Source organism: Mirounga leonina, unplaced genomic scaffold (genome assembly GCF_011800145.1).
Source record: "Mirounga leonina isolate KUSES-001 unplaced genomic scaffold, KU_Mleo_1.0 Mir_53, whole genome shotgun sequence".
NCBI lineage: Eukaryota > Metazoa > Chordata > Mammalia > Carnivora > Phocidae > Mirounga > Mirounga leonina.
In genome coordinates this window covers 41,211,128-41,225,750 of record NW_023270807.1, presented here as the reverse complement: position 1 = coordinate 41,225,750, position 14,623 = coordinate 41,211,128, and the positions used below count along the sequence as shown (strand labels likewise).

The 14,623-nt window shown below is 33.4% G+C and overlaps 1 protein-coding gene across 6 annotated transcripts in view; it reads left to right on the top strand.

Annotated features, from left to right (window-relative positions):
- Positions 1-14,623, top strand: part of IBTK (inhibitor of Bruton tyrosine kinase) — a 128,871-nt gene that overhangs the window by 83,366 nt on the left and 30,882 nt on the right. For all 6 annotated transcript variants that reach the window (XM_034990792.1, XM_034990791.1, XM_034990788.1 and 3 more), the window contains one exon: positions 12,724-12,858. In XM_034990792.1, the coding sequence (XP_034846683.1) occupies positions 12,724-12,858 (135 nt within the window). The remainder of the gene's footprint in view (positions 1-12,723; positions 12,859-14,623) is intronic.

Here is a 14,623-nt window from a genome sequence, read left to right as displayed (position 1 = left end):
CAAAAAACTTCAGGCCAGTATCTCTGATGAACAGAGATTCAAAAATCCTCAACAAAATATTGGCAAACTGAATCCCAACAATACAGTAAGAATATCATTCACCAAGATCAAGTGGGATTTATTCCTGGGATGCAAGGGTGGTTCAGTATTCACAAATCAATCAATGTGATACATTACATTAACAAGAGAAAGGAAAAAAAAAACCCATATGATCATTTCAGTAGATACAGAACAAGCATTTGACAAAGTACAACTACCATTCATAATAAAAACCCTCAACAAAGTAGATTTAGAGGGAACATACCTCAACTTAATGAAGTCCACATATGAAAAACCCACAGCTAACATCATACTCAATGATGAAAAACTGAGAGCTTTTCCCCTAAGATAAGGAACAAGACAAAGGTGTCCACTCTCACCATTTTCATTCAATATAGTACTGGAAGTCCTGGCTACAGCAATCAGATAAGAAAAAGAAATAAAAGGCATCCAAATTGGAAAAGTAAAACTGTCACTATTTGAGGACATGATACTATATATAGAAAACCCTAAAGACTCCACCAAAAACTATTAGAATAAATAAGTTACATACAAAATTAATATACAGAAATTTGTCACCTTTCTATACACTAATAATGAACTGTCAGAAAATTTAAGAACATGATACTCTCTACAATTGCATTGAAAAGAATAAAACACCTAGAAATAAATTTAACCAAGTAGGTGAAAGAACTGAAAACTATAACTGATGAAGTAAATTGAAGATAACACAAACAGAAAGGTACACCGTGCTTATGGATTGGAAGAATTAGTATTTTTATTTATTTATTTTTAAAGATTTTATTTATTTGACAGACACAGCAAGAGAGGGAACACAAGCAGGGGGAGTGTAAGAGGGAGAAGCAGGCTTCCCGCGGAGCAGGGAGCCCGATGGGGGGCTCGATCCCGGGACCCTGGGATCATGACCTGAGCCGAAGGCAGACGCTTAACAACTGAGCCACCCAGGCGCCCGAATTAGTATTTTTTAAATGTCCATATTACTAAGAATAATGTACAGATTCAGTGCTATCCCTATCAAAATAATAAGGGCATTTTTCACAGGACTAGAGCAAATACTCCTAAAAGTTTATATGAAACCACAAAATACCCTGAAGAGCCAAAGCAATCTTGAGAAAGAACAAAGATAGAGGTATCACACTCCCTGATTTCAAACTATTACAAAGCTATAATAATCAAAACAGTATGGTACTGGCACAAAAACAGACACATAGATGAATGTAACAGAATAGATTCCATAAATCTATGTTTATATGGTCAATCTTTGACAAAGGAGGCAAGAGCATATAATGGGGAAAGAACATGTTTCTTCAATAAATGGTATTGGGAAAACTGGGTCATTATACCACATACAAAAAAAGCCCTCAAAATGGGTTAAAAATTTAAATTTAAGACCAGAAATCATAAAACTACTAGAAGAAAACATAGGTGGTAAGCTCTTGGATATTGGCCTGAGCAACTTTTTTTTTTTTTTTTTTTTTTAAGATTTATTTGAGAGAGAGTGTGTGCACGCACACAAGTCAGGGGAGGGGCAAAGGGAGAGGGAGAGAATCTCAAGCAGACTCTGCTGCTCTGAGCACAGAGCCGAACACAGGGCTTAATCTTACGACCTTGAGATCATGACCTGAGCTGAAACCAAGAGTCAGACACTCAACCAACTGAGCCACCCAGGGACCCCTGAGCAACATATTTTTTTGAAATGTCTCCTCTGACAAGGGCATCAAAAGCAAAAATAAACAAATGAGACTACGTTAAACTAATAAGCCTTTGCAGAGTAAAGAAAACCAACAGAACAAAAAGGCAACCTACCAACTGGGAACAGATATTTGCAAATGATGTGATTGATAAGGATTTAATATCCAAATTATATAAAGAACTCATACAACTCAATGTCAAACAAAAAACCCCAACCCAATTTAAAAAATGGTCTGGGGACCCGAATATACATTTTTCCAAAGAAGACATAGAGATAGCCAACAGACACATGAAAAGATGTTCAGCATCACTAATCATCTGAGAAATGCGAATTAAAACCACAATGAGCTATCACCACACACCTGTCAGAGTGGCTGTTGTCAAAAAGACAATAATAACGTGTTGGTGAGGATATAGAGAAAAGGGAACTCTCATGCACTTGGTGGAATGCCAAATGATGCAGCCATTATGAAAAACGGTATGGAGGTTTCTCACAAAATTAGAAATAGAGCTACCATATGATCCTGCAATTCTACTTCTGGTATTTATATGGAGAAAATGAAACACTAATTTGAAAAGATAAATATAGAATATGTTCATTGCAGCCTTATTTATAATAGCCACGATATAGATGCAACTAAGTACCATTGATGGATGAAAGGATAAAGATGTGGTATATATACATACAGTGGAATAGGAGCCATTAAAAAGAATGAAATATTAAAAAAAAAAAAGTAAAAGAATGAAATCTTGCCATTTGCAGTAAGATCGATGAACCTAGACGGTATTATGCTAGGTGAAATAAGGAAGAGAAAGACAAATACTGTAGGATTTTCCTTATATGTAGAATCTGAAAAACAAATGAACAAAACAGAAACAGACTCATACATACAAAGAACAGTCTGGTAGTTACCAGAGGGGAGAAGGGGAAGGGGATTAAAAAGTCAGAAGAACACCCTTCTGGTCATAAAATAAATAAGACACATAGATATAACGTGTAGCATAGAGAATATAGTTAATAATGTGTAACAGCTTTGGTGACAGACGGTAGCTAGATTTATGGTGGGTGATCAATTCACAATGTATATAAATGTTGAGTCACTATGTTGCATACCTGAAACTAATATAATGTATGGCAGCTATACTTTAGTAAAATTAAAAAATACAAACTAATCAATAGTGGTTTTATGTATCTTAGGACACCAAGTAAATTTAATTATAATTTTATTCTGAATTATCAAAGTGAGTTGTAAAATTATTTATGTCCTTATGATTTCTTGGTAGTATTTTTGGTATCTGAAGGATCTTTAAAAGTGCATTTCTGCTAAATTCTCCTGCTATATATACTTCTATTTGTACTCATGAAACAGTGGGCTGAGGTAACTTAGTAAAATATATGTAGTGCCAGTGTGTATATAAAAATAATTATATATATATATAAAATAAGGATATAAAATATTTACTATACTTTGGTTATGGAAATTTTATGTTAATGGCACAAATCAAGGTATTTGTTAGAAATCTTTAAAACATGTTTATATAAAATGGTTGATGTTTGGAATTCATGAATTTTGACCCATATTTAGTGTAAATGGAAATAATCATTTGATTCTTGAATACTTTTTACACATAGGGTATAAATACATGCAGTATATGCTTGAAGAAATTAAAAAATGGAATAGATTTATTTTCCTGAAAATATCCCATGTAAATGTTGGTCTAAAGAAAGTTGGTAGAATTTAAACTTTACTATTCTATGAATAAATTAGAAAATTAAGATTAAATTAGCATTTTAATCTGATTTACAAATTGTATGTATAGAGTATATTCAATACTGTAGTGATTTAAGTTTTTAAAGCTATTTCCCAAAGGTGCATCTTCATCATTCTGAAGAATCCTCTAACACAATTTTATTTCCGTAGAAGATGTTTTTATGCTATGTTTATCTTAATATTAAGGTTAAGATACAGCTCATTAGGAAATCACAAATTAGCTCTATAAGTCTCCTTCCGATTGTGGGAAGGATTTTCACTAGTTTGTTTGCAGATTCACTCACCTAGTTTATATGACTCATAATACATAGTTGTACTCCTGCTGTCTACAGTTAAATGTGGCAGTGTGTATTAAAGAGAATTGGTTCTTGCATTAGAATGAAGTTCTGATCAGCTGAACTTAAATCTAATGTGAAACACCGAGTGTATATGGGATTTGGTCACTATTCATTATCACCTGTTTTAATTGGAGAAATAATACATTTCTCACCAGTCATCTTGAGTGGAAGAATGCACAATCTTTGTGGCCTGGCTTGATGTATGAATATAAATTCTTCCAAATTCCATGTAGAGGTAACCTATAAATTATATACTAATTCAATTATTTAACTTTTTAGAGCTGGACATTTTATTTATTAAAGCTAAAATTCCAGGGCTGCTTTAGCTGAGAAACAAAATCTCAATTAATTTTTTATGTGGTTACAAATGTCTACAAATGCTTCTTCATAAAGCTACTGTGGTTTCTAAGATGCTAAGATGCCAGAGCCTGAGTTTAGAAAGCAAAATCATGGGAAATCAGACACTTTCAAATTATGGCATGATCAGTAGAAAGAATAGAACTCATTTAAAGAAATCTGGTAAGTCATTTTATAGGTAACCACTGTGCATGATTAATGAACATGTGAGTTTAAGGTATTTTATTTATTCCTAAGAAGATTATCAGTAGCTTTTTAAAAAAGTTTTGAGTTTTACCACATCTAGAAGTATCATTTACTATATCTCAGTGTCCCTAAATTATTACTAGGATCAATCTGACAGCTTGTGCTTTACAGATCATTGTGAAATTTCTGTATTTAGAAACATGAATACTTACAGAGACATTGAATGGATTCTCAGGCAAGAACATTTGCCAGCAGTGTTCTCAAATTGCTAATGTTATACTGTACACCATAGTTACCTTGTTTGCTAATAGAAACCTTTAGGCATGTGTGCTTTTGGGAAGAGGAAGGAGTTGTTAAGGAAATGGGGAATGATTCTTCTGTATATGTGTTTAACTTTTTATGTATGTATGTGTTTTGGGAAAAATTTTGTGGTCGAGTCCTAGGTAAGTTCCTTTTGAAGAAATATTTTTAGCATGAATACCTAGGTAGGTCATATTTCTGATAGAAATCTATAAGGAAAATTGCTCTGATATAAGGTTTTACTTAGAGCAAATGACTTTATGTGGACAGCAGTATATACTGTGATTAACCCAGGGTTCTGGAGTGAGCCTTGTTTGAGTTTAAATCATGGATCTGTTACTTGGTAGCAATATAAACTTAGATCAGTTATTTAATCTTTCTCTTACTTTCCTTATCCATAAATAGAGCTAAAAACAGTACCTATTTCACAGAGGTATTATGAAGCTGAAACGGAGTTAAAGCATGAAACATTTAGCACAGCACCTTCAACATTGTCTAATCAAATATATAATGATAGGCATTTATATTTTAATAAATTGTAACTTGATTTGTAATACGGCCACATGATTAACTGATTTCCTTAACATGTATTAAATTTTTGGTGAACTTTTCTTTTTTCTTAGAAAAATCTTATGTGAGATGTTTTGTATTGATTGATCTAATCTTTACTGAGCGAGTAGAAATTTGGTAAAATTTTTTTGTTTTGTTATGAATTTTTTGTTTTGTTTTGCTTAGCTCATAACAAGACATACTGTGAATCATCAGTGTCTTCTTCCTATTTGTGTTATCTTTAGCACTTCATAAGAAGTGTCGTGATTTCTTACTGAAGGCAGTGGTATACTAGATAAAGGATGAGTTCTATGATCATTAAGAACTGGATTTGGATCCCAGTTCTGCCTTCTCTCTGGTGATCCCTGAACTTTGGTTTTACTCTTCTTTTAAACAAAGGAGATGATAAAAATACTTATCTTTTAGGATTGTTACTGTAAGAATTAAATGACGTGATGCCTGTTAAAGTGTTTTGCAGATATGGTTTGGTAATTAGGTCAGCGTTAGGTACAAATGAGCTATTCAGACAAAATCCAGGATTTTAGAAAGCCTTGCTCTTTTATGGGATATCTCAAGTAATTTATGAATGTAATTTAGGTATGGACTTCATGATTTCTTGCCAGTATGAATGTAACTTTTTGGGGAATTATCCTGTTAGCATTTGTGTTCACTTAGTAACATGACCACTTTGTTCTCTGAGTAAAGAAAAATAGAAAAAAAAAAAGGCATGGAAATTATTTACATATTATTATTGCTTATAATTCTGATTCTCTAATGTTAAGGATTCTGAAAATGATGCTAAGGATATGGTGCAGATCTAGTGTATTAAATAACTAATAACTAAAGGTTATCTTTTAAAATTACTTTTTCTGGGGACGCCTGGGTGGCTCAGTTGGTTGAGCATCTGCTTTCGGCTCAGGTCATGATCCCAGGGTCCTGGGATCGAGTCCCGCATCGGGCTCCCTACTCAGCGAGGAGCCTGCTTCTCTCTCTCCCTCTGCTGCTCCTCCTGCTTGTGCTCTCTTTCTCTCTGATAAATAGAAAAATTAATTTTATTTTTTTTAAATATTTTAAGACTTTAGAAGGAAAGAGATACTAAGCCTTTTATAACTGATTATATGTCTTCATGTCAGAACTTTTGTTCTCATTGTCTTTTTTTCTCTTAAATCACAATAAGTTTTGTTAAATGCTATGAAAATCATGGATAGTAAGACTTAACATAGCATTTCTCTGTATTGGGTACTATTTTAAGTATTCTTTCATAAATTAACATTTGATCCTCATAACAACCATGATGATGCAGATGGTATTAGTATCCTGTTATTGATGAGGAAACTGAAACACAAAGGTTAACTTCTCACGGTCAACTAAAATTTGAACCCAGTCAGTCTAGCAACAGAGCTTATGTGCCTAACCCTATTATCCTACAAATTGTTTTTGCATTGATTGTAAAATAAAACATTGTTGAATTAAGAGATTGATATCATAAAATCTGAATATGAAATCTTTGAAAGCTAAATTAGTCTGAATAGATGATTTTTAATTGTTTGCCTGTTTTTTCGTATTAGTCTAAAATACATTCTACTTTTAACTAAACCTATGTTGGGTGTGATTAATTTTGTGTATTTAGATCAACCTAATTTTTATTTCCTCTGTTTTATCAATGTAAAATTAGGTTTACATTTTAAGTAACTTTTTATTAAAACAATATACACTTAGAAGTACAGTTATCAGGGGTGCCTGGGTGGCTCAGTCGTTAAGCATCTGCCTTTGGCTCAGGTCATGATCCCAGGGTCCTGGGATCGAGCCCCACATCGGGCTCCCTGCTCAGCGGGAAGCCTGCTTCTCCCTCTCCCCCTCCCTCTGCTTGTGTTCCCTCTCTTGCTGTGTCTCTGTCAAATAAATAAATAAAATCTTTAAAAAAAAAAATTTAAAAAGTACAGTTATCATAACTGTATAGGTTGAATTTTCACAAACTGAACACATCCTGTGCAACCAGCCCTCAAATCAAGAAGTAACATTACCAGCATCTTGAGTCCCCTCCTGCCACCCTTCTATGTCCCCTCCCCCTGCACCAACCCACTATCTTTTTTATCATCCACTATCCTGACTTCTCTTTCCATAGATTTTCTTTTAATGTATATAAATAGAATTGTGTCTGGCTTCCTTTGTTCAACATATTTATGAAACTCAGTCATATTTTGATGAGTACTAATTTCTACTGTGTAAATATACTGCAACTAATCTATTCATTCAGTTTTTGTTAGCATTTGAATATCTTCGTTGTTTTACTATTAAGATAGTGTTGCTATAGATGTTCTAGTTCATGTCTTTGGTGAAGTACATTTGTATTTCTATTGGGTATATAACTAGGAATAACTGGGTTATAGGATATACATATATTCATTTTTGGTGGCTATCACAAAACATTCTCATCAGTGGTATATGAGTTGTGCTTTCTCCACCTCTTTACCAAAACTTGGCATTTTTCAACTTTAATTTAGTCATTTGGGAAGGAGTTCAGATTTCCTTTTCTATACTGTTTTTTTTTTTTTAAGTAACTTTATCAAGGTATAATTTACATATGGTAAATGCACTAATTTTATGTATAGGAGTTTTGACAAATGTATACATCTGTGTATTCACCACCCCAATGAAAATAAAAAGAAATATTTCTGTCATCCCAGTACCTTTTCTCAGTCTCCACCTATGCCACCATTGATGAAATTTCTGTCACTATAACTTAGTTCTTGCCTGCTCTCAAATTTTGTATAAATGACATATAAGTACAGTAATGTTCTATTTTATGTCTGACTTTCTGTCATTCAATTTAAAGTTTTGGAGCTTCATCCATGTTGTTGCATTTATCCCATAATTTCTTCCTTTTTTGTTGAGAAATACTGGGTTTCCATTATATTTTTATGAAAAAAGTTATTAAAGTCATAATAGACATGTTTTTATTTCTCTTGGGTAAATAATTAGGAGTGGAATTGCTGGATCATATGTTAAGTGAATGTTAGACTTTATAAGAAAAGCACCAGACAGTGTTCCAGAATGGTCATGTTTTATATTTTTGCCAGCAGTGTGTGAGAGTTCCTGTTGTTACATATCCTTTCCAATACTTGGCACACTTAATCTTTTTCATTTTAGCTACTAGTAGGTGTGGTTTATTTTACATTTCTTAAGGGCCTATTGGCCATTTTTATATCTTTGGGATGCATGTTCAGATCTTTGCCTTTTACTGGTCATATTTTGGATCATAGGCCTTTTCCATAAGATTTTTCTACTTTATCCTGTTAATGTATGTTTTATATTGATTTTTTTTTTTTTTATTGTTAGGCCAACCTTGCGTTCCTGGAAAAAACTTTACTTGGTCATTGTTTATTATCTTTTTAATAAATTGCTGAGCATTACCATTATCCCAAAGTTTTCTTTAGAAAGTTCTCTTTTATCCTGGCCCCCTCCTCCATACCAATGTCAACCACTGTTTTGATTTTTCTTTTTTGACCACAGATTAGTTTTGCCTCTTCTAGAACTTTGTATAATGAGAATGAAACATAATGTAGTTTCTTCTCTCTGGCTTCTTTCATTCAGCATGTCTTTCAAATTTATCTGGATTGTGTTTACCAATGATTTATTCCTTTTTATTACTCAGTAGTATTCCAAGGTATGAATATACAATTTGTGTTTATTCCTATTGAGTAGTTTTTGGCAATTATGAATAAAGCTGCTGTTAACATTCTTGTTTGAGCCTTTTTAGAGACATATTTTAATTTCTCTTGGATAAATACTAGGGACAATTGTTGGATTATACAGATATAATATATGTTTACTTATTAAGAAACTGCCAGACCTATTAACATAGTATTAGTACCATTTTATCCTCCCACCAACAATGTATGAGAGCATTGGTTATTTTATATTCTTGCCAATATGTGATATTGTCAATTAATTTTACCCATTCTGGTGGGTGTATAGCAACCTCTCATTGTGGTTTTGTGTTTCCCTGATGAATAATGAGCACTATTTTATGTGCTTATTGATCATTAGCATATCTTTCTTTGTGAAGTATCTATTGAAATCATTTTTGCTTGCTCTTTGAAATTGCCTTTTATTACTGTGTTTTTTAGTTTTGAGTTCTAGGAGTTCTTTTAAAAAAAAAAAGATTTTATTTATTTGAGAGAGAGAGAATAAGCAGTGGGGAGAGGGATAAGCAGGCTCCTCACTGAGCTGGGAGCCCCACGCAGGGCTCAATCCCAGGACCCTGGGACCATGACCTGAGCTGAAGGCAGATGCTTAGCTGACTGAGCCACCCAGGCACCCCTCTAGGAGTTCTTTTTACAGTCTGGATACAAGTCATTTGTCAAATACATGTTTTGCAGATATTTTCTGTTTTCTTAACAGTGTCTTCTGATCAGAAGTTTTAATTTTGGTTAAGTCTAATTCACCATTTCTTTATTTGATATTTATTCCTGTATAAGTCCTAGAAACCTTTGCCTACCACCAAGTTATGAAGATAGAGTTTTGTTTTCTTCTAGGATATTTAGCTTTTACATTAGGTTTGTGATCCACCTTGAATTAATTTTGGGATATGGTGTGAGATAAAGGTAAAGGTATTTTTCTTCTATAAACATTTGTTTATTATATGAAATACTTTTACACTGAATTGTTTTGGGAATTTAGTTATTTAAATTAAAATGACTATAGATGTGAAGATCTATATTTGAGCTCTCTGTTCTTTTCCACTGACCTGTTCGTTAATCCTTATGTCAGTACCACTCTATCTTGATTACTCTGACTTGTTTTATCTTCTTCCAACTTTGTATTTCTTTAAGAATACTTTGGCTAGCAGCAACTTCTTCCTAGACACATCATCAAAAGCAAGGGAAGCAAGGGCAAAAATGAACTATTGGGACTTCATCAAGATAAAAAGCTTCTGCACAGCAAAGGAAACAGTCAACAAAACCAAAGACAACCGACAGAATGGGAGAAGATATTTGCAAATGACATATCAGATAAAGGGCTAGTAACCAAAATCTATAAAGAACTTTTCAAACTTAATACCCAGAGAACAAATAATCCAGTCAAGAAATGGGCAGAAGACATGAACAGACATTTCTGCAAAGAAGACATCCAAATGGCCAATAGACACGTGAAAAAATGCTCAACATCACTCGGCATCAGGGAAATACAAATGAAAGCCACAATGAGATACCACCTCACACCAGTCAGCATGGCTAAAATTAACAAGTCAGGAAACGACAGATGTTGGCGAGGATGCAGAGAAAGGGGAACCCTCCTACACTGTTGGTGGGAATGCAAGCTGGTGCAGCCACTCTGGAAAACAGTATGGAGGTTCCTCAAAAAGTTGAAAATAGAGCTACCATATGATCCAGCAATGGCACTACTGGGTATTTATCCCAAAGATACAAATGTAGTGATCTGAAGGGGCATGTGCACCCCAATTTTATAGCAGCAATGTCCACAATAGCCAAACTATGGAAAGAGCCTAGATGTCTATTAACAGATGAATGGATAAAGAAGATGTGGTGTATATATACACAGTGGAATATTACACAGCCATCAAAAATGAAATCTTGCCATTTGCAATGATGTGGATGGAACTAGAGGGTATTATGCAAAGCGAAATAAGTCAATCATGAGAAAGACAAGTATCATATGCTCTCACTGATATGAGGAATTTGAGAAATAAAGCAGAGGATCGTAGGGGAAGGGAGGGAAAAATGAAACAAGATGAAACCAGAGAGGGAGACAAACCATAAGAGACTATTAATCTCAGGAAACAAACTGAGGGTTTCCGGAGTGGAGGGGGTGGGAGGGATGGGGTGGCTGGGTGATGGACATTGGGAAGGTATGTGCTATGATGAGCACTGTGAATTGTGTAAGACTGATGAATCACAGACCTGTACCCCTGAAACAAATAATACATTTTATGTTAATTAAAAAAAAAAAGAATACTTTGGCTTAGGTTTTTTGTATTCCCATAAAATTTTAGAATCAATTTGTCAATTTCTACAATTAAAACTAGTGGTATTAATTCAATTTTTCAAATAGAGATAGGTCTATATATATTATTTTATATTTTTGTTTTCTTTTATAAATATTTTTTTAAAGATTTATTTCAGAGAGAGTGTGTGCCTGAGGGGGGGGGGGAGGGGCAGAGGGAGAGGGGAAGCAGAATCCCCACTGAGCACAGGGCTTGATACCATAACCCCAGAGATCATACCCTGAACCAAAATCATACGCTTAACCAACTGAGCCGCCCAGGCGCCCCTAATAAATTGTTTTTTCAAGATATTTGTCCATTTTATCTAAGTTGTCAAATTTATTTACATAAAGTTACTTATAATTTTTATTATCTTTTTAATTCCAATGGTATCTTATATTAGTTATCTGTTGCTTTGTAACACTAAACAATGGCTTAAAACAATCAGTGTTTGTTGTCTTATAGTTCCTTTAGGTCAGGCTTCACTGAATTATTGCTTATGGGTGCTCCTGGCTCAAGTCTCCCACACTGCTGTAATCAAGGTTCAGCCAGGACTGTAATCGTTTCTGATCCTGACTTGGAGAGGATCCTTGTCCAAGTTCACCCACATAGAATACTGGATCAATAGCTTTTTTTCCTACCTTTCATCAGATTAAAGATGTTCCACTGTCTTTTGACTTTCCTTGTTTCTAATAAGCTAGGTGTTTTCATACTGTGTTGTATTTCTTTCAAGATGCTTTCAAGATTTTCTTTTGATCTTTGGTTTTTAGCAGCTTGCTCATTATATACCTAAGTATGGTTTTCTTTAGATCAATCTTCTTTGGAGTTTGCTGAAATCTTTATATCTTCCACCAGATTTGGGGAATGCTTGGCTATTGTTTCTTTAAATATTTTTGTCTGCCATATTTCTAACCTCTCCTTCTGGTCCTCCCAGTTACACTTACGGTAGACCTTTTGATATTATCTGATAAGTCCCCGTGGCAGATTTTTTTTTCAATCTTTTCTTCCTTCTGTTCAGTTTTAAAAGTTCTGTTGATTTATCTTCAGTTTTACTGATTCTCTTCTGGCTGTTAAATCAATCCAGTGAATTTTGTTTTTTAAATATTGTATTAAAAGTTCTTGAATTTCTATTTTGTTCTTTTTCATAGTTTCTTTTCCCTGAGCTTATTTTTCAGTTTATTCTGAGCATTTTTTTATTGTTGCCTGAGACATCGTTTTAACACTTGTTTTTAATATCATTGCTAATTTCAACATCTGGGTTATCTTCAGTGTTGGTCTCCATTGTTTTTTAATCACATCATTTTGATTCACAACTAACAGCAAGAATCCAACATCACATTAAAAACTATATATCATCACTGTAAAATTTTTGTATACATTCTCTCCCTTTTCTCCTTGTGATTTCTAGCAGTGACCTTTTAAAAAATGGATGTTTTAACATGATCTCTGTTGTCTTTTGCAGGGCATCTTCTCTGCATTCAGTTTCATCCAAGTCATTCCGGGATTTCTTAGAAGAAAAAAAATCTATTACTGGAGATCATGTCAAAAAAGTTTGTTTTAAAGGAATAGAAAATTCCCCGGCTCCAAAAGTTGAAAGGTAATAAGTTAAACATTTTTTTACTTTAAAAAGTTCTGTATTGGTTTTACTTCTGAAAAAATCTTTAAAAATTTATCAGGCAGAGTTTTACACATTCTTTTACATTCAAAATTAACATGTCTGTTTTTTTGTAGCTTTATTGTGGTATAATTGTCTTATAGTAAACTGTATAAATCTGAAGTGTACAATTTGATGTTTTGGCATATATATGCACCTGTGAACCCATTACCACCTACATTCAAGACAATGACTATAACAATCATTCTCAGAAGTTTCCTCATGTCCCTTGGTAATCTCTTCCTCCCTTCCCCATTTACTCTCTATGCAGATACTAATCCTCATGTCAGTAGAGACTATGTTGTATATTCTAGTTTTACACCTATAGGATCATTTAGTCTGTACTTTTAAAAATTCTGTTTTACTCAGTATAGTTTTTGATTCATCCAAGTTGCTATGTGTATCATTAGTTCATTCCACTTTATTGCTGAGTAGTATTTCATTGTTATAAAGCAACCCATATATCTGAATCTGTTGATGGACCTTTAGGTGTTTCCAGTTTTTTCTCTAGCTGTTTCTGATACTAGTTTTTAAAGTTCAATGTATTTTAAAAGATGTTTCATATTTTAAATGCCTACATGGAACATGAAAATCTAAACATAATTTAAAAGCAATTTTCTAATAAAAATAGCTTTTCTGCCATGTTATGTAAATTCTCTTAATCAATGTACAAAAAGGATCATTCTTGGAGCATTAGATAGTCCAGTGTTGGAAGAAAGAACTGTGTTTCAAGTTGGTTGGCTAAATGGATTTTTTTTTCTTATTTCTGCTAATATGACATCTCCCAAAGATATTAAACCCTAAAGTATTTTAGACAAAACAAAAATGTAATTAAAAATGTCAGCTGTGACCAGATTAATATTGTTTTACATAATGATAAAGCTTTTTTAACACTATTTGTTAAACCTTTTCCCCCAAACCGTTTTTAATGTGAAATCTTATGTCTAATTCCAGTATTATCAAACAGGTTAGTATAAATTTCTGTGATTGTACCAAGAAGAGGGTTCTGGGAACCATACTATAGTTTAACCTCATCATATCTGCCCTGTAAGCAACTCCGGAGGAACTGTCAGTCTTCTAACAACAACATTGGAAATTATTGGTTTAGATGAATTCTTTAAACATTTTCGTCATTGATATTGTGACTGGCTGCCTTATTATAACATACATTTGGGACCAAAGATCTTGAGCCATTTACTTACAGTATGGAAAATCGGAGATCAGAAAGAATCTGAAGAAATCATTTGGTCTATCTCCCTATCTTTGTGAAAACTTTTATAAGTAGAACACTATAAAAGTCTTAAATGTAACTCTAACATATCAAATAGATAAACTTGTTATATGCTTACTTATGAAAAAGTGAGAATATTAAGGCTGGTTTGTTAGGATCATAATTACAGAACTGGATGTGATGCAAGACATTTGTAGTCTTAAAATTAACATAGCCCCTGCCCGTAGAGAACACAGTCCAAAAGAGAAGAGAAACCTTACACAAGTAATTAAGTATATAAAAATCAGCCTCAACATTTATTTCAGCATTTAATTGTCTAATATTAAGAAAATTCTGACTGAAATAGTTACGATTTAAGATTCTCTCAGAGCATACTTCATTTAAACAGAGATGGCAGAAGAAATTTTCTTCTTGAATTGATATAGAAATGAATTAACCTGGCAACAGAAGTTAACATGCCAGTGATCATCGATGTAT